Source organism: Juglans regia, chromosome 8 (genome assembly GCF_001411555.2).
Source record: "Juglans regia cultivar Chandler chromosome 8, Walnut 2.0, whole genome shotgun sequence".
NCBI classification, from domain to species: Eukaryota; Viridiplantae; Streptophyta; class Magnoliopsida; order Fagales; family Juglandaceae; genus Juglans; species Juglans regia.
Window position 1 is genome coordinate 20,124,067 of NC_049908.1, and position 20,910 is coordinate 20,144,976.

General features: G+C 39.5%; 1 protein-coding gene across 6 annotated transcripts in view; it reads right to left on the reverse strand.

Annotated features, from left to right (window-relative positions):
- Positions 1–20,910, reverse strand: part of LOC109002216 (exportin-4) — a 60,846-nt gene that overhangs the window by 23,662 nt on the left and 16,274 nt on the right. For 5 of the 6 annotated variants that reach the window (XR_004802175.1, XM_035692879.1, XM_035692881.1 and 2 more), the window contains exons 6-17: positions 11,118–11,189; positions 10,914–11,009; positions 10,489–10,725; positions 9,922–10,105; positions 8,809–8,920; positions 8,630–8,716; positions 8,358–8,496; positions 7,994–8,090; positions 7,821–7,883; positions 7,518–7,627; positions 3,828–3,932; positions 926–999 (exon numbers count right to left, since the gene is read on the reverse strand). Coding sequence is in view for 4 of the 6 variants with exons in the window: in XM_035692879.1 (XP_035548772.1) it covers positions 926–999; positions 3,828–3,932; positions 7,518–7,627; positions 7,821–7,883; positions 7,994–8,090; positions 8,358–8,496; positions 8,630–8,716; positions 8,809–8,920; positions 9,922–10,105; positions 10,489–10,725; positions 10,914–11,009; positions 11,118–11,189 (1,376 nt within the window). In the remaining 2 variants the exon portion in view is untranslated. Of the gene's footprint in view, positions 1–925; positions 1,000–3,827; positions 3,933–7,517; positions 7,628–7,820; positions 7,884–7,993; positions 8,091–8,357; positions 8,497–8,629; positions 8,717–8,808; positions 8,921–9,921; positions 10,106–10,488; positions 10,726–10,913; positions 11,010–11,117; positions 11,190–20,910 lie in introns of those variants that run through there. The other variant, XR_004802176.1, reaches the window with a different exon arrangement.

Genomic DNA, 20,910 nt, shown 5'->3' on the forward strand with positions numbered 1-20,910 from the left:
CACTATGAAGCAGCCCAACAGAGTTATGTGACAAATTTTTGCAATGAAAGCTTACTGTTTATCACATTATAGCACATATATCTCCGAAAGGTGTCATGTATGGGCAATTGCCAAAATATAAAATATAATCCATGTTGTCCATTGAACAATGCCAAGCAATGTGAAAATCATGTCCCTTTCTGGTTAGGCAAACTAATTGTGGATTTATTTTGGGTGATTCCTTCAATGTCCAATTACAGGCTAAAAAATGATCCCTACCTAACTGTGATCCTGGGAGGGATGCCTTGGTTACTGCCCCACCCTTGCGCATTTGTTTTGCATGAAGTAGCTACTCTCAAACTCAAACCCATAGGCTTGAACTTGGCAGCCCACAGCTTTACCATTACACCAGATAATCATATTTTATCAAGGACAAAGGTTATATATACATAATCCTTAGTATCTTTCAACATGAAAAACAATTCTCTATGGGCCATTTGGTAATATATAACGCAACTTAAAGACAAAATAATTCTATGTTGCTTCTCCATAACATAGTTACAGTTATCCACCAAACATACATGCTTTCTCGAAAAGCACATTCAAATAACATCACTGCTAAACTTCAAAGTAACTTGTTCTACAAGAAATGCTACCTCCTTCAGGTATTGGAATAGTCCTACATATCATAAATCATGGCTTGAGACATCGGAAAGCTGATCCTTTTTTTTATTGGTTTCTTCCTGTTTGTTATCCTGAATACAGAAATATTTTTATTTTTATTTTTTTAGTTTTTATTAATTTTTTATTAGGCATACCATGAATAATAAGTTGCAAGGCTACCAGTATCAGTTTGTGCAGGACTGACTTTGAATTTCACATCAACTCGTTATAAATGAGTCTTTGTAGTGATAGAGTTAGGGGGGGAAAAAAGGCAAAAGCTTGCCTAGAAAGTACAATAACGGGATGCTTGTCTGCTTCAATGTTGTCTGCAAAGTAGGATTGTATAGCATATGGAACCTGAATATCACACAGCATAACCAATAATTATAATGTGAACTCACATGATTGCCAGGTTTTAGATACAAAAAAGCCACAGGGCCCATTACAGACACTCTAATTGAATCGTATCTATGGCATAAATATAATTTCTTTCAAGTTAATCGTATCTGTGGAAACAGGCACCCACATTTGCAACAAACATACTAGCAACATGAAACATTGAACTCAAATATAAAGAAATAACAATGCTTAAATATAATTTCTTTCAAGTGAGTAGAAAGTTTGTTATAAGTGGGGCTGTAACATGCATTAGAAATAAAGGTTCCACAAACAATTGAGGATTAAAATCAACGAGGCAAAAATCTTTATGTTGTGAAAATATAGGAGCTATCACCAATTACTTATTATAATAACTACCTGCACATGGAGTAGCAAATATGTTTCAGCAGATTATAGCAAAAAACATATGGCTAATAAACAAGTATTTTATTTAATGCATGCAAAATATTCTCAGTTGCCATTAAATCTTTTTTTGTTTACAGGTAAAATAAGCTTTATTTACCTTTTGATATGTAAATAAACAAGGGTAAAAATAAAGTTTTATTGAAACAAGTAAATAGGCATAACCCAAGTACACAGAACGTATACAACTAAGAACACAGAACATATACAACTAAGAACACCCTGTTACAAGTTAGGAGCTATAAAGTTACACAAAAAAGTCATGAAAGCTGGCTCCATTGAACACACTGGCAGAAGTCCAAATAAGTAAGGTATGAAAAAAGAAACTTCTAAGCTCATCCAGAGAGAGCTCTCTATCTTCAGAGCTCCAGCCATTCTTTCAAGCCAAATACACCACATGAGATATAAAGGAATCATTCTCCATACATCACCAATTTGGGAATTGCCCTAAAGCCCTTTCCATAAGCAAACAAGTCCACCACCCTGTTAAAGATCTCAGCCTATGACACCCTTGCCGCCTCAAAATAAAGCAATAGATGATCCACATATTCACCACTCTTCTTACAAATGTAGCACCAATCCATCACAATGAGTCCATGCTTTCTCAAGTTGTCCATAGTTAATATTTTTCCAATAGATGCATTCCAACCAAAGAAAGCAATTTTGGGAGGCACCTCACTTCTCCAAATGCACTTCCAGGGAAATGGAATATGGTTTTGACATGGCAAAGCCTTATCCAAAGATCACACAGTGAACTTCCTGTTCCCGTATTCATCCAAAGCATCCTGTCCTCAGTACTACCAATATTCGAGGCATACAAGAAGCTAAAAAAGTCGGAAATTACTCCAACCTTCCAATCATGAGCAGCCCTAAGAAAGTGAAAGTTCCATTGTGAAGATCCACTAGAGCTGTCCAAAAGATCCAACACCGAAGCCTTCTTATCAATAGCCATCCTGAAAAGGGAAGGAAACATGATCTTGAAGGCAGTATTACCACACCAAATATTATGCCAAAATCTGACCCTGGATCCCTCTCCAATCGCAAAACTAATATGACGAGCAAAAACCTCCCAAAACCTACACCATGTGTGCCCCTCACTTCATTATAACACCAACCCCCCCACAAAAAAAGAACTCCCATATTTTGACTCAATAATAGCACTCCACAAAAAACTCCCCTTCCTGATGTTACTGCCAGGACCATTTCCCAAGAAGTGCCTTATTAAAGACCCCAAGGTTTTGAACCCCCAACCCTCCACTTGAAAACGGGGAACAGACCTTGTTCTAACTAACCAAGTGGAACTTAGCCTCCTCTCCAATTCCTCCCCACAAGAAAGCTCAAAAAATCTTCTCAACCCGATTAGCCACAACTGTAGGCAAGGGAAACAAAGATAGAAAATATGTGGTAAGATGAGAAAGAGTGCTCTTGTTTAATGTGGTTCTTCCCCCTTTTGACAAGTACATCATTTTCCATCCGGCCAACCTTCGAGAATCTTCTCCACTACCCCATACTAAATAGTCTTTGCCTTGAAAGTGGCCCCAAGAGGAAGACCCAAGTATTTCATAGGCAATAAGACTACCTTGCAACCCAAAATACTTGCCAAGCCTCTAATGTTATGTGCTTCACCCACCGACACCATCTCAAACTTCCCTAAATTCACTTTTAGGTTAGAGACAGCTTCAAAACAAAGCTAAATAGCCTTCATCAACTAAATATAGCCCAGGTCCATATCACAAAAAGAAATGTCTCATCTGCAAAAAGATGGAAACATAGATAAAACCATTGTTAATACTTCCCATTGAGAAGCCTGAGAGAAAACCCCTGCCAACTGCAGCCTCCAAGATCCCACTAAGTGTATCAATAATAATCACAAAGAGAAAAGGGGACAATGAATACCCTTGTCTCAAAACACGTGAGCTGTAGAAGAAACCAATAGGGGTGCCATTTACCAAAATAGAGAACCAGACAGTGGTTACACAATGCTTGATCCACTACACCACTTCTCCCCAAAACCATACCTCCCAAGCAAGTAAAATAGGAAATCCCAATTGACAGGGTCATATGCCTTATCCATGTCCAACTTGCATAAAATGCTTGGCACTCCAGTTTTGATTCTACTCTCCAAACATTCATTTGCTATGAAAACCGTCTAAAATTTGTCTACCTTAATGAAGGCATTTTAATGGTAAAATCTCAATACGGAGTTCATTACCATTAAATCTCATATGAATAACAAATAAAATAAAACATAAGAATTCCAAAGTTTCATCAATACATATGAACTGCCACCAAAAAATTGTGGATGACAAAGTTATCAGAAAATTGTATGTTGGCTTATGGGCAAAAGAAAAGCTAAGAATATGACAGAATGACTAATCAGTTACCAAGGGTGTTTCTCCCTCCCCTTCATCAGCAACAACATGCCCAGCAATCAGTAAAAGCGAATAAACTTCCTCCAAAATTTCAGTTGGATAAGTAACTCCCCTGCCCTACAGATATAGTCAATAACTTGAGCTATGAGCAAATGACATACGGATAAATACCTTTCATAAATCACAAATGTATGTAGAAGAATGCTCAATGCAATATATGACAGATCATTACAAAAGGAAAACAAAACAAAACAAAACAGAAGTCATCATACAGCAGCAGCAATGCAAAGCTGTGGTGCTTAGATCACTCAATGGTGCACTTCAATCAATAGTGCATCAAACTGAAATAAAGTTCAACACATCACCATAGAGGAAACCCAAACTTGAGGGGGAAAAAAAAAAGGACCAACAATATCTTTCCTCTGATGGCTAACCCTACAGTAAGGAGAAAAAAGTAGAAAATTTTTAATGATCAGGAACATAATATAACCAAGATAAAATCTACGAATCAATTATATCTTTTGGCCTAGATTTAATATATCAAGCATGTATCATCGCACACAGCCAGCTCAAAAATAAGAATACTAAAAGAGATCCACCACCTGCACTGAGATCACATGACCAGTACAAGAATGCTGGAAACAGATAGATGAAGTCAAGTTCCTACCCCATTAAGAGCTTACATGCCACATTTCTTTCCCTTGGGTCCCCCACCCCGTCCACCTCCACCTTGGGTTTTCTCTTTCTTTAATTCGAATGACTAACTTGCACAATCCCTCCCCACCTATTCTTAGAAGGCAAACCCCCATGAAAGGTAAGTAGTAGTTTAAGCCTCACCTACATGGTAAGCTTATGCCCTATTCTTAGAAGGCATTGTTTGCTATGGCAAATGGTATTTTATTATGCGTAAATTATATTATTATTTTATTGAGATTAATTAGAAGAGGACTAGAATTTGGGCCCTTAGAGAATTTCAGTTAGTGAATTATGTATAAGCCTTTGTTGGAAGCCTTTTTATGAGCCCAATTTATGATAAAGGAAGTTTCATGTGATTTTAGAACTGCATGATCGATAATGTGACTGAATACTGAAAGGCGAGGTAAGGTAACGTTAAAGGAAAGAAAAGAAAATGAAAAGGTATGGCTGCATGTGTGTGATGGGGATAAAGGACTGGCCATAACGACAATGAAGACAGTGCCATGAGGTTTGGACGGATTATAACATCGGAATGCATCATTGGCGGTGCACCTAGTGATTTTTCTTTATAAATTGTTATGGAATCTGTTATACATGGTGCAAAAGTGTAAATTTTTAAGTTTAGTAGCATTCAGTTTCTCTAGCTTTAAAAGCCTAGAGGAATGTGGTGTTACACTATCTCCCCTCATATCATGCAAATCTAACACTAACCCAAGTTAGCAGATTCTTCACTAAGAGTTCGATAGAAACAAATGATCTCATCCTTCATCTCCACCTCCTCAGAACAAATAGAACCATCAACTTTAAAATCCATGATTCGGGTCACCCCTACAGGAATTCAATAATCAATAAAAACACATAGCATCATTTTCACGTTCCTACTTTATTACATAACCTTAATAGCGACTTTAGCATTCATTAATTTACTTCATTGAATCACATTAAACTGAACATAAAGCTTATCGATCTCAAGGGGTGTAAATTCAAAATTGACATAGAAATTATCGGCCATGAAGTAACATCAATGCCACCACTGTCTATTTCATAATCAACCTAAAGAAATATTCTGCATTAAGCAACATCAAGTAACCAAGTTAATGCTTAAGATTGTACAATTACAAGTAGTGCTAAGGCAGGGTACAGAGCAATAGCTCATACATTCTACTGAAAGCCCTTTGATGGAAGTTGTTATAGAGGTATCATCAGAAAAGTGAGACTTTGTGTAGGGCTTTGATTGATTCCAAATATGGGAGTGCTTGGGGTTTGGTGTTCTAATGAGGTTAGAGGTATACATGGTGTGGGGTGTGAAAAAATATATTAGGAGTGGTTGGGGAGATTTCGCCAAAAATGAAAGTTTTGCAGTTGGTGATTAGGGTTAATTTTTGGCATGATTCTTGATGTGGTGGTAGGGCCCTTAAGGTTGCTTTTCCTAGCCTCTTCTGGTTCGCTCATAATCAGGATGCTTCAGCGGCAGATGTTTTGGACTACTCTAGCAGTTCCCCTCAATGGAATGTACATTTTACTTTAGCAGCAAATGATTGGGAAATGAGTGCAATTTCTGTTCTGTTTAGTTTGTTGTATGATACAAGTATTGGCAGGGCTGAGGCGGCGGACAAGATGGTTTGGATTCACACTGGTAACAAAAAGTTCACAGTTCGCTCTATGTACAAGGCGTTGTCTGGTCAAAATGTGGTACACTCTTTTCCTTGGAAGTGTATATGGAGGAGTAAGGTGCCATCAAAGGTCACTTTCTTTGGTTGGATTGCTTCCCTTGGGAAAATTCTGACCTTGGATAATCTTAAGAAGCATGGACTACTTGTTATGGATTGGTGCTACATGTGTAAAAAAATGTGGCGAACCAGTGGATCATTTGTTACTTGGTTGTGAGATGGCTAGGGTGCCATGGTATGAGGTCTTCAATAGGATTGGAGTGGCGTGGGTGATGCCTAGAAGGGTGGTGGATCTTTTCGCTAGTGAAGAGGTCTCAAGGATACTCTCAAATTGCTGCTGTTTGGAGCATGATCCCTTTATGTCTTATGAGCTGTATTAGGTTTGAGACGAATGGCTGGTGTTTTGAAGATAAGGAATGCTTAGTGGACGACCTTAGATGTTGCTTTTGCAACACTTTATTTCTTTGGGCTTTGGCCAATGGAACTAGTGTTCATGATGTTCTTGTTTCTTTTTCTAGTTCTTGACTTGTAACTAGGTTTGCACATTTGTATACTTACTGTGTACTTGGGCTATGACTATTTACTTGTCTCAATAAAATTTTTCTTACTTATCAAAGAAAAAAAAAACATTTTCTCCTAGAGATGGATTCTCCACTCCTAGTCCCATTCCAATGTTTTGGGATAACATGCTTTCTTTTTTATTTTTTTTATAGGTAACAGAAATTTTATTAATATAAATGAAAATAGACGTAGCCCAAGTACACAAGATGCATACAAGAGAAAACACCAAGTGGAGAACTAGAAATAGAGACAAGAAAATCATTCTAGCCCATCTGAAACTTTCTAAGAAATTTTTTTTTTCCAAACCAAAAATGCGGAGTAAATACATAATCCCACCGCAAATAGTAACTCCATATCTTCTCCTTCTCTTCAAGGTAGCAATATCATTATTGATCAAATTAGGATGGTACTGAACAATGATACAACTTCAAATGTTGTAACTCTGTCATCAACTTACTCTCAACGAAATAGGCAACCAATGTCTCGTCACAAAATTAAGCAAATACAAAATAATATGGACATAAGTCTTGATAAGCAGATTTTCACCTAATACCGCAAGCTGCAAACAGAAGGGAGGATATGAACCTTGCTAAATTTTCCTAAATTTTGCTAATGTCAAAGCTTAGATAGGTGAAAACTAAGGCAAATCATAATCTGTAATATCACATGACCAATAGTGGGAATAAAACCCCTACAATTTCACTGGTTATTATCAAATGGCACCAGATATTTGTTTACAAGAAAGTTATTTTTTAAAAATGAAGATTAAAACCACCTGATCAAGCCGTACAAAGCGTTCAGAAAAAAGCCTCATGAGCAAAGGAATTGCGACATCAATTGCTCCTCTCGCAATAAGAGCATATGAGCTTAACCTTTCATCCATGGCTGCAAGGACCATACATCTAAAATTTAGAGTGAAATAACGTCAAGCACTAAAGATAAAGACCATGATGAGGGAAAATAACTATTTTCATGCAGCATCACCATTTAACACGTATTGAGACCTAGTATTGTAACAAACACTTGAAAAAAAAACAGATAGCTAAAGGAAATCTAGTATTTGCAACTTTCAATATACCAGAGATCGAAGTGTGAAGGTAGTCATCGTCATCGTCATCGGTCAATGCAGAAGATACAGCCGCTGTATTGCATTAACATTCACTTTTATGACCACGTAAAACCCCCAAAGAAATTGATTCTACACAGAAAAACAAAGATGAAGCAACATAGCACGTAATATTGAAGAATTACCTTTTAGCTCCGACTCTACAATCAAGGCAAAGAGATTGCCAGCGGCATTTACACCTTCAGGAGGAAGCATTGATTTCCCACCAGAACTATCAAATGGCTGAATAAGAGTTAAACATTCTTTAGTTTCATTGCCAATCCCAAAAGCCTAAAAGCAGACATACCAATGATCTCATCATGACCAAAGAGACAAACGATACTATCTAGTATCATCAATAACAACTAATGAGCACTGGAACAATCTTGGCATAAACTCATCCTCATAATATGCAAGCATTGGGCCATTGGGCTCGTTCACACATATGTAACAAGATAAAACGTGCTAAGAGCAATAGATGTTTATTATAATGCCTTTAAGGATGCATACCACAAGAAGGGCAGTCCATGTATCCAACAAGATATCACGGGCCACCCAGCTCCATGTCTCCTCTTCAGTGTTACTCATCATAAGGACTTTAATGACCTCACACATTAAGGTGGATAATAGGGTAAGAGCGCCAAAAGGCCTGAACATCAATGCAAAAGGTTTAGTCAAAGACCACATCTGTGAAAGGTGTATACCCCTCAAAAAAATAACATCCTCAAGGAATGCTAAAGAAAGAAATAAGAATTACAAAAGTAGTATACTCTGTTACAAACCTTATGGACTTCAAGAGTTGGTCAAACACAAAGGGAGTTGTTACATTTGCAATGGACAACAATGCACGACAACCATCGAGCATCTCACTGAACATAACCAGAATGAAAATGAGTCATTGGGGTTGTATTTACATATTACATATATGGATGACAATAGAGGTGATTTACAAGGATATGACCTTTCACTTTTTCCACATTCAATCGATTTTGAAACTGCATCAGGAGGATCAATCCAATCTATCATCCCTGAGAGCAGCTGCAGCAAATGATGTTCATGCATTTTCCCATTATCTACATCACCGAACCATTTATTCACTAAATCATTTATTTTATATTGCAGAATTGTTACTGGATGAAACTTAGAAGCAAAACGTATCATTTGAACGTGATATAAACTTCCATTACTGAGATTATATAGTCAATTAACTTTTGAATGTATGTATATTCAAGTAACAATTTCAGCAAAAAATCTAATTTTAAATAGAATGTTGAAGCCAGCTTATTTGACCATCTCCTGGAAGTTACAATCCAAAAATGTGACAAATAGTCGTTTTTCTTTTTTTTAAAGCGGGATTATGCTCGGGTAGTCATCCAATCATTAAATGGCCTTTTTTTATGACTTCAGAACAAACCATGAGAAGTGAATCCCATATACACAACCCCACCCCCTAGAACTATGTACCAGGTAATTGAAGGGAACTCCTAGTATGGAATCGAACCCAGGTTGTCAGTTTACAGCTCATCTCAAGTCCGCCCTTTGACCACTAGGTTGCACCCTGATGCATCATTAAATGGCACATCACAAGATTATACTCAGCTCATCCCAATCATTAATGACCCAAACTGGCTTAAGATTATACTCAGAAATTCAACACCATCACAAAGTTTTGTTATTCAACTCCTAACATTTATTCCTTTCACTCCTCAAAATGCATGGCATTAGCAACCATTTCAAGCAGGTTTATCCAATGTGACACATTTTTACCGTCAAATATTAACAAATGGTCTGTCACTTTTTGGAGTTCAGGGTGAAAAATATATTTAACCCTTCGAAATTTGAAAGGTTCCTACTTCAAAAATCCAAGTACCTCAAGTATGAATTCATAGTTTATTTTTTATATATAAGATGTGAATTGATAGATTTACTATAGGCAACTGATTAGGTAGACAAAATTACACTTTTGAAAGATTCAACCAGTTGAACTTATCTTATTCAAATAAGGGCATTGGTTGTCAACTAAAAGATCTTAGTCCTAACAAGAAATACACGTGAGTGGGCAAGAATGTTGTACCAGAAAGAAAAATGGTTCCTGTCAATGAGCAGAATTGCAAAATTAATTTACGAGCAGAGACTGCAATAGGGCAGTCAATCCAGTAACCTTCACCCGAAAACTTCTGTCTAAGTGCCGCATATAAGCTCAGGAGCCACCCTATATGGCCACTTGAAATCAAAACATCACGCCAAGCAGGACCAGGCTACAAGCAGCACAAAAAAGAACCCAGAAAATGAAAACGACTAGAACGTAAGGAGTTCAAAATTCTGGTCATGCCATTTAACAAAAGTTTGCATATACCATAAATTGAAGTTTATAGATAACACATTATATACCATCAATGCTGTCTATAAAGCATTGGTGTGGACTAGGCTATTATCTTGTTAAGATTGCCATCTTTTTAGTACTCACTCGTTTTTTTTTTTTTGGAAAAGCATATTCCCAAAAAAAAAATTTAGGCATATTTTGAGAAAATGGAAATGAAGGTAAAATAGGTATCTATTACGATGACACAACCACAATCTTCTATAAGTGCTTTCACATCCGGGGGCAGCAGAGGGGAGGGAGAGAGAGAGAGCCCACTACCTGCACTAAGGTACACTCAGATCCCCTAGGTGAATCAGTATCATGCCTAGCTACAGCAGAGAAAACATTTATACTGGATTTCGTGCTGTTGTTGTTGTACCGAAAATCCCAGTTCAGGATCTGAAGCATGAGGCGCAATGCAGCATTACAAACTTTAACCTCTGGTACTGCAGAGTTGGATTCAATTATCCTATTTGTGACACTTATAGCAGCATTTTGAGCCCAGTTGTAGAACATCTATCATTTATATCATACCAAAGCAACAATGACAAATGTCAGAAGAAAAAATTCAGAACCATGATAGTACGTCCATTATTAACATCAGCTCATTTTGGAAGGAAAATTCCAGTTACAGAAAAACATACCATATGCTTCACCATAAAAAGAAATGAAAGGAAAAAAATGCAAACCGAAACTGAAAGAACCTTTAAAAAGTCTATCTCTAATGACCTCCGGCATTGCTCATGAAACTCCCTAGGAAGGCCCATGGCACTTGAAGTAGATGGAGAAAATTCAGATACCTGAAAAGAAACATATTCAGTCCTAAGTCCAGTAACATGTCTGAAGCAAAAACCCGTCAGAAACTGCTTTCCATATAAAATATGATAAACTTTGAAAGTAACATGTACCAAAGATTCCAGAAAATTGACTCCAATGAACTGCACGTCTATCCCATGAATGCCAAGAATTGCCTGGTTTACCTGTGTTTTTTAAAATTTTAGGCATATTGAGAAAAGGGAAATGAAGGTAAAATAGCCCATCCAACCCACAAGAACTTCTAGTCCAGATGCTGCGGAGATGTGTCACTTCCAGATTATAGCTAAAATGAAATCTATAACTTGAATCAAAATAACGAACTAAAAGAAAAAAAAGAGGAAATTTGTTAGCTCATCATGGAGTAACTAACTTAATAGAGAGGAGCCTCAGTGGAGGCAATTCTTCACACAAAACTAAAAAATATTCATTTAAAACACTTTCAATTATTTTTTTCTCTCTGTACACTCGAGGAAAAATGTTGTCTCTCCGGTGGTGTTATTCTTCTGCTATCGGTGGTTGGGACCAGTGTTGTTTAGCTCAGTTTTTTTCAGTACTTTATAAGTAGTTGTGTTGTGATGGGGTCTAGTAGGAATGTTATTATTGATCAAAAGTGCTTCGAGTTTAAGAAGATGAATGCAAGGTGGTGGAGAATCACTGAGAGCAGCTGTCGCGCTGTGAATCACATTTTCATTGATCAAGATTCGTTGGGATGGCTAGCTGTCATGGTGGAGAAAGGTGTAGTTTTTGAGGGACCCTTTGTTTTCATCAGATCGTGTAGAAATGGTTCTCAGGTGTTGGTGGTGCAGAGGTAGCATAACTCTTATGGGAGCTTTTTCTCCTTATTGGAGTTCGATCAAGAGAAACGGCGCGGCTTACTATTGATACCGGAAGAGAGGAAAGGGGCAGGTTGGAGGAATTTTGGCGAGTTGTTGAAGGAAATATCTGCAACTTCCTCTGTTTTGGGAAGGAATAACAGAGAGAGCCGCCCAAGGACGCCTCCTCCTCCACCGCAGGGGCACCAAGTCTTCTCTTCATACAGAGAGGCCTTGTCTCGAGCTCCAAAACCTGCAGAGGGGTCAGGCGCTACTTCCTCTCTGGTGAAGGCGCAGCTCTGTGAAGATGCAAGTTTGGGCAGGTGTCTGTCGGGGCCAAGTTTGGCAACTCTGCTGCATGCTTTGGTAGAGATGGAGACGCAAGTGAGGGGTTTACTTCTTGATATGGGGATATTAAAACGCAGCGTTGAGGAGGGATTGCAGAGGGAGAAGGCTCCCTAAATGGGCCGAACAATGTTCTTGGGCTCCAAGGAGAAGGCTCTCTTAAGGGCAAGTGTGTGGCTTCTAATGGGCCTCAATCGTAGGCCAGTTTTCTAGTGGCCTAGCGGCCCAACACGATGGCCCAACCCGTCTCTCATGTCAAGATAAGGTAAAATGCGATGTATGAATGGCCGAATCAATTGGCCTTTGAGTGATCTGTATATTATATAGAAACTTTACAAGAGAACTATACATGGGAAGAAACTAATTATCGAGTGATTCTAGCATTCTTAGCCTTATATGGAAACTATATTCTGTACAAGCCTAAGTAACGGAAGTAAAGATGAGATAAGGAAAGAAGAATAGAAGGAAACTATATTGATGATGGACAGTGCTGTCCATTGACATCTCAAGCCCAGGGTATGAAGCCTACCTGGAGACGTAGGGCTGCCTTCAGAGAAACCCCATCGTCGTCCCAACCTCCACCGTTGGCAGTGGGTCAGGGGTCGACATCGATGGTGATGAGTTCGCCAGAGAGGTCTGGGGTGCCAAAGTTGGCGTCGGTAGGGATTAAAGTTGATGAGTCGAATCTGAGTAGTGTCGTGAGCTGCTTTTTATCACTGAAATCTGCACATAAACAAAAACAGACGGCTTCCATTGCATCGATGACCCAAGTGACGGAAACCCCCGATGAAGCCAATCGTCCTGCGCAAGTTTCATTGGAGCACAGGGAGCTTATGGGTGGGCCACCACCCATTGAGGTGGCACAGACTTGGTCGCCGGCTTGCTCTAGCCTATCTACTGACTCTCTAGCGGTCAAGTCACTACCGGCGTTGTCACAAAGTGGTTTGTTGGAGACGAATGCTGATTTAGCTGAGCTTTCGGGCCTAATGGTGGCATAGATAGTGCCGTCGGCACCTTCTGGGTTGCGTACTATCCCCTTGGCGGCGGAGGCATTAGTTCAGGTGTCGGATCAGGTTGTTTCTTCAGGATTGGAGATGGTGGTTGAAGAGCCCAGTGTCTTCAAAAATGCTGGCTCTTTGGTTCTGTTTACTGCTAATAGAGACGGGGAGGATGAACCTACTCCACTCTACTCATTTCATCCCAATGTGTCAGATTGAGTTATCCAGAGAGTGATGGACATTAAGCGTATGGTAGGAATTTCTTATGGGGATTTTGAAGCTGAATTTATGGCCCTACTTACAGTTGTAGAGGCTGTGAATGTCCAATCCAAGTCAGATCAATCATTGGTTTCGGCCAAAAAAAGGGAAAGATAACTCAAAAGGCTAGATTGGGCAATGAAAGTAGATGGAGGTGAGAAGAGCTCTACTCAGGAGCGTAGTAAGGGGAGGGGTAAAATGGTTGTCCCATGAAGCCAAAAATATTATCATGGAATGTGAGGGGGTTGCATGATCCTAAGAAGCAGCTCCAAGTCAGAAATTTACTTCGCCAATGGAAAGGAGACATCATATGCTTACAAGAGACTAAGTTGGAAGCTATTACAAGACAAGTAGTTTGCAGCTATGGAGAGGACAACATGTTGGGTGGTCTTACCTACCATCAAAAGGAGCTTCCGAGGGAGTTCTAATTATGTTTGACACAAGGGTGGTAAAAAGGGTGGAGGAGTGTGTGGGTGATTTTTCGGTTACATGCTCTTTTGTTAATCTAGAAGACGGCTTCAAATGGGTTTTCGCTGGTCTTTACGGCCCAAATATTGATTTAGAGATAAGGCTTTTGTGGGAAGAACTCGAGTCATTAGTTGGTGGGAGCTACCAAATTGCATTGGGGGAACTTTAATACATCTCGCTTTCCAAGCGAAAGGTCGGGAGCTCCTCACATCACTCCAGCTATGAGACATTTTTCTGATTTCATTTCAGAACAGGAGCTCATGGACATTCCACTATCAGGAGGCACGTTTACCTGGTCCAACAACCGTGATTGTCCATCTTGGTCGAGGATTGATTAGGAGTCACACTTCCCGGATGTAGCTCAAAGAAGATTACCCCGTTTATGCTCTTATCACTTCCTCATCATTTTAGATTGCGGAGGCATCCAAGGGGGTAGAAGGTATTTTAAATTTGAGCATATGTGGCTTAAAACTGACGGTTTTGTAGATAAGGTCAGACAATGGTGGACTTCCTATAGTTTCTAAGGCTCTCCAAGTTTCATAATGGCAAAAAAGTTGAAAACGCTGAAAAAGGACCTAAAGCATTGGAATGAACAAGTTTTTGGCAATGTGTTTTAGCAGAAGCGCTCTCTTATGGAGGAACTACAGGGTCTGGAAGGCAAGGAGGAGGCCAGAACCCTTTCTAAACCTGATAAAATTTGCAAGAGCCAGGTAGTTGCTGATCTTGAAAGGGTTACTTTTATGGAGGAGATTTCATGGAGACAGAAATCAAGGATACTCTGCCTTAAGGAGGGGGACAAATGCACAAAATTCTTCCATAGAATGGCTAACACTCACAGGAGGAACAACGTTATTTATACACTGATGGTAGATGGGGCAGCTTCTTCGGATCAGTTGGTTATCAAAAACCACATTGAACAATACTATCAACAACTCTTATCTAAAGAGCATAATTGGAGACCAAGAGTGGATGGTTTGTCTTTTTCCACATTAGACCAACAAAGTGCAAGGTGATTAGAGAGGCCTTTTACAAAAGAGGAAGTGGGCAATGTTATCAGAGGTATGGCAAGTGATAAGGCTCCCGGTCCGGATGGGTTTACTTTGGGTTTCTTTCAAGTTTGTTAGGAAGTGGTCAAGGAAGATATTATGCAAGTCTTTCATGAATTTCATTCTAATGCTAGATTTGAAAAGAGTCTTAATGCCACATTTTTAGCCCTCATCCCTAAAAAGGTGGAGTCTAGGGATGTAAGAGACTATCACCCCATTAGTCTTGTGAATGAGATGTACAAGATTCTATCCAAAGTGTTAGCAAATAGATTAAACTCGGTCGTGGAAAAACTAATCTCGAAGCCGCAAAATGCGTTTGTCAAGGGTAGACAAATCCTTGACTCGGTACTTATAGCAAATGAAGTCTTGGATGGTCAAGTGAAGTCTAGAGAACCCGGGCTACTTTGCAAGTTAGACATGGAGAAAGCCTATGATCATGTCAACTGGGAGTTCTTCTTTACTTACTTGGAAAATGTGGTTTTGGGGGGAAACGGTAGAAATGGGTAGAATTTTGTATCTCTTCAGCTCGTTTCTCTATCTTGGTAAATGGCTCACCGGTGGGTTTCTTCAACTCTTCTCGTGGCCTGAGATAGGGAGATCCGCTTTCTCCTCTTCTTTTCTTATTTGTCATGGAAGCTCTCAGCAAGATGATTGAGGGTCTGGGGGACAATGAGTTACTCCATGGTTTTTCGGTGGAGAATGGCGATCTCAACATTTCTCACTTGTTATTTGCTGATGACACGCTTATCTTTTGTGGTGCACACCTTGGGCAAGTCCAAGCCTTGAGGGTGCTACTCCTTTGTTTTGTTGTTGTGTCAGGTTTGAGCATTAACCTCGCAAAGTCGGAAATAGTGCTAGTAGGGGCTGTCCCCGATGTGGAGATTTTAGCTACTACCTTGGGATGCAAGATATCTTCGCTTCCTATGAAGTATCTTGGCTTACCATTGGGTGCCTCTTTTAAATCTGAAAGGATTTGGAATGATGTAGTTGAAAAGGTGGAGTGCAGATTGGCTGCTTGGAAGAGGTTATACTTGCCGAAAGGTGGTAGGTTGACTTTGATTAAAAGCACTCTTTCAAACTTACCCACCTATTTTTTGTCTTTGTTCCCACTTCCCACAAAGGAGGCTAACCGCATTGAGAAGCTACAAAGGGATTTATTATGAAGTGGATTGGGGGAAGAGTTCAAATTCCACCTAGTTAATTGGTCAACAGTTTATACTCCAATTTCTGGGGGAGGGTTGGGGATTCGCCACTTGATGAAATTCAATCAAGCTCTTTTGGGTAAATGGTTGTGGAGGTACCAAAATGAAAGGAATGCCTTATGGAAGTCTGTTATAGATTCTCAGTTTGGGGAAAGTTGGGGAGGATGGTGCTCGAATGAGATATGAGGCACTTATGGAGTGGGTTTGTGGAAAAACATTAGGAGCCTTTGGAGGACCTTCCAAGGACATGAACATTTTGTTGTAAGTGATGGTTCGTGTGTCTATTTTTGGTTTGATATATGGTATGGTAACCATTGTCTACGAGATACCTTCACTGCCATCTTTGCACTTGCTAGAGTAAAGGAGGCATCGATTGCCGACCTTCTGGTCTTTTCAAATGGCACCCCTCAATGGAATATTAACTTCATTAGGGCAGCCCATGATTGGGAGTTGGAGTCTATTACGGAGTTTTTTGCAGCATTATATTCCCCAAGTATTTCAGGGGGCACCGGAGACAAGATGCATTGGAATCATTCTAAGAAAGGTATTTTCTCTGTCAGTTCTTTTTATCAAAAGCTCATGAACTCCGGAATGTCTATGTTCCCGTGAAAGAGTATATGGAAGACAAAAGTTCCTTCAAAAGCAGCTTTCTTTGTCTGGACAGCATCTTTGGACAAGATTCTTACCACAGATAATTTGAGGAAACGACGGGTTATTGTCCTAGATTGGTGTTGTAGGTGTAAGAAGCATAGGGAGTCAGTTGATCATCTGCTTTTACACTGCAAGGTGGCCAAGGTTATATGGGATGATTTTTTTCTCAAAAGTCGGATTGTCTTGGGTTATGCCTTGTAGATTGGTGGATTTCCTTGCAAGCTGGAGAGGACTACACGGAGATTCTTAGGTAGTGGCAATTTCAAGATTGGTACCAATATGCATGTGTAGGTGTATTTGGAGGGAGAGAAATGCTAGATGTTTTGATGATCAAGAGAGAACAATGGATGAGCTTAAAGTTTTCTTTTTTACGTCATTGTTCCTATGGGCAGGGGCTATAGTTTGTAACGGACTTGGTGTCCATGATCTTCTTCTTTCTATTGTAACCTCTACCTAGGCATTTTTTCATGTATACTTTCTGTGTACCTGGGTTTTGCCTATTTCTATGAATACAATATCTTTGATTACCTGTAAAAAAAAAAAATACTTTTACCGACCAAGAACCATGCTCATAACTTTAATAGTTTTGTTAATTGGCTACAAAAGGAAAACATTATTGGTGGCAAGTTGTGGCATTGAAACATGGATACGCAGCAGTATGTGGAGGTCTATGGTAGTAACAGATCTCTACAAACAAGCTTCGGAAATTTATCATGAAAGGATATTATTGTCAGAGAGCATAATTGTATTAAGTATACCCCATGAGGGTACAACCATCAAACGAAGCTTTAGTATATATATTGGAACGGTATGAAGGTGGGATAATTTGAAGCGATCATTTTCCCTCTTCCCTATTCCATGTCTCTTTCTAAACGTAACTTTTACATACATCAAAGCAGGATTATGAGCTTCTCAATACCTTTGTTGCTATCCTTTTTATTACTATTTGTTTGTAACCCAAAAAAACAATAATATCTTCACATCGTGTTGGAAGTGTGACAGCACTAATGTCGTCGTTTCTTATTTGGTAAGGACCAATTGTGCTCGCCATCCCATTCTATGGTGGCTGGTGGTGCGGCAGTGTCACCAGTGAGATGGAAGCTGGTTTTTTTCAGAGTTACCCTATTGTTGAAGATTGCCAACTGTGCCATTTGTGGATGGCAAAGTAACTCGAGCAGGCCATTTGGATGCAGGCTTCAAAAATCCTGTCTTGGGCTGAGTTTGTTCTCAATTTGGATCAAGTATTCATTCCTTTCTGGAATAGAACTTGTTTGACAAAGGCAATATGGTAATTCCTATACATTTATAGTACATCCTTATTCTCAATTGAAATAGGATCCAATCTACTTTTCAAGTCAGGTCCAATACAACCCAGATTCGTATCGGTACAAATCCTATACATATGGATTCATGTCGGTTTGGAACTGATATTCACCCGTTCAAGCCTAATAATTGCCAAGATTTAGGCAAGACTTTCAGATACTAATCCAATACAAGCCGAAAAGTGGTTATTCAAGTCTGTTTCAAGTGTTTTTCCACATTTTCATACCTTTCAAGTTGGACTTCTACTTTTCAAATTTGTTTCAAGCTTGTTTCTTCAATTTTCATACACATTGCATACTGTGTATTGGTTTGCAACTGGTTGTATTGGATTGTGTACTATTTTTTACCTCATGTCTATTAAATATGAGTAGACATGAGGTCAAAAACTTGTCGCCTCCACAAACTGGGCGTAACCATGGATTGGGCGTAACCTTGAAATAGAATCCTAGTGTACTATTTCAAGCTGACAATAATGTCTGTTGTCAAAATCTTCCCGAGGTACAAGGATAAACAACTTAGCTCTCTTCTCCTCAACGTTCAGATATGGCTAATTCCGGCACTTCTCGCCGGAATTAACCTCATCCTTTAGACATGAGGTCAAAAACTTGTCGCCGGCAGACATGTATAAACTGGGTTACGCCCAAGAATTTGTTTAAAGTCCACTAGGATTCTATGAAGTGGCCCAATCCATGGTTAAGCCCTAGAATTCCTAAAACCCACAAACTGGGCCACTGGAATTCCGCCCATGTAAGCTGTCCACTAGAACTCCAACCCCAATGCAACCAAACTTCACCCTTCCAAAAACTCCTATAATTCTGAGACCTCTCTAGTGCCCTCTCTCCCATTGTTCAAATTTAACTCCCCATAAACTTATCTTCCCATGCACGCAAGCCCCATCTCCCCCTCCCACTAAAACTTTTCCTTCACAGCCACTAAGATCAAATCTCTGTAGACTTCTACAACCCAAACTCCCCTTCCTCACTGCAAAAGGCTTCTCTATAAAACCACTCCTTGCCTCTCTATTCACATGGTTTCTACAAGCTCACGCAGCATTCTCTCTCTGCCTCTCAGTTTCACTGTCTCTCTACCCTTGTTCTCTTTCCCACGTCACGTTTCAGCTGATGCCCAGTGCACCACTAACAAATTCCAACGGAGCAAGCTGTCTTGCACGATCAACTCTCCCACGTTTGAGACTCTCGCCAATGAAAGCCTAGCTGCCAAACTCCACCATCTTAAACCAGTCCCGAAAATGAACTCTCTTCCTCACAACGGTACAGACCCGCTGAAGTCAATGCTGCTCAGCCCCTGTTTTCCCCTCACCGAACCAGAGTAGGAGAGCCCTCATCCAACCACAACCAGTTGCAGCTGTAAACTCCCCTCACAGCCTTTTCTCTTGTTTCTCAGTCGCACCATACCAGCACCACAAAACCAAAGCTCAGTCGTGTTTCTGCAATAAGAAATCAGGTGGGTCTTCTTTCTGTTCTATCTCTCCCTACTCTCTCACTTCATTGCCATGGTGCCAAGAACCAGCAACAAAGAAACAAACAAGCTTATGGCAGTCCCTCTGCTCCATTCTGCCCAGTTCTAGCTCTCGGCACCATTGTGAAGACCGGACCGCAATACCAACAGCCCAGTTGAAGACCCGAGAAACTCAGCCACTCTCCCTATATCTAGTAAGGTAACTCTCTCTCTCACTCTACGTAAAACACACTCTCTCTCCCTCTCGTTTAGATCCCACCTAGCTCCTCATCTTTCAGTACCTTTTTCACTCCCTCACTGAACTGGTTAAGCCTATGGATCCAAATGTGTAGATGTAAGTTAGTGTATAGTAGTCATGCTATATTATGGATCCATACAGGTTATACTTTTTGGTCATGGGCTATGTTTATTTTTTGAGGTTAATAGGTGCACATGATAGTTATGGCTAATTTTGGGGTTAATTATGATGAGGGAGATATGTTCAAATGCTATGGGTTTGATGAATAAAATGGTTATGGATGGAATCCAAGTTCTCAGTTTATGATAAATACTAGCCTTATTTTATAAGTGGATTAATATTATGAGATGCCAGCTTGCCAAAAATGTAGTTTGTTAATAGATGGTGAATGGGATTATAAATTGGTGTCATATTACGTATTTATTGACTAGGTGATTATCGATGCATTAATTATTGCACAAAGTTGCAAGGTAAGTAATGTGATCACACCATTCATTATCACCCATGTTTTCTAGGTTATGTGAGTAAATATGATCATGTCTTTCAGGAATACATCTTTCCAAAGTGAAATCATGAATGTATTTTATAAATGAAAAGCTTGTGCTCATGTCATATTTTTTAGAGTATTATCATATGTAAAGCCTATTCATTGATAGCCCATTTTTATGTAACCTATAATTATGAAAGTACATAAATGTAAATTTATTTGACTGCATTAATGATATTATTATTATTGAATGACTGATTATTGACGATTGATTGTCGATAAATGATGATGAATCATGATACCAAGGTTAAGGGGCAGTTGGCAAACACCAAGAGTGGCTCATTAGCGGTGCACCTAATGACAACCATCTCACTCAAGGCCTATGGGTGGGCTCATGATTGTTGAGATCGCCAACCCTAGCACACGGGAGTAATTCTGTGTGATAACGGATATGACAGATATGACGGTTATGACAGATAGATTCATATATTGAATTAAAGAGTAGTGTTATTTGAAGGCCTTTACACCACACACCATCCACATGGCATAATTTGTTTTGTAAGATTCTAATTTTAAAA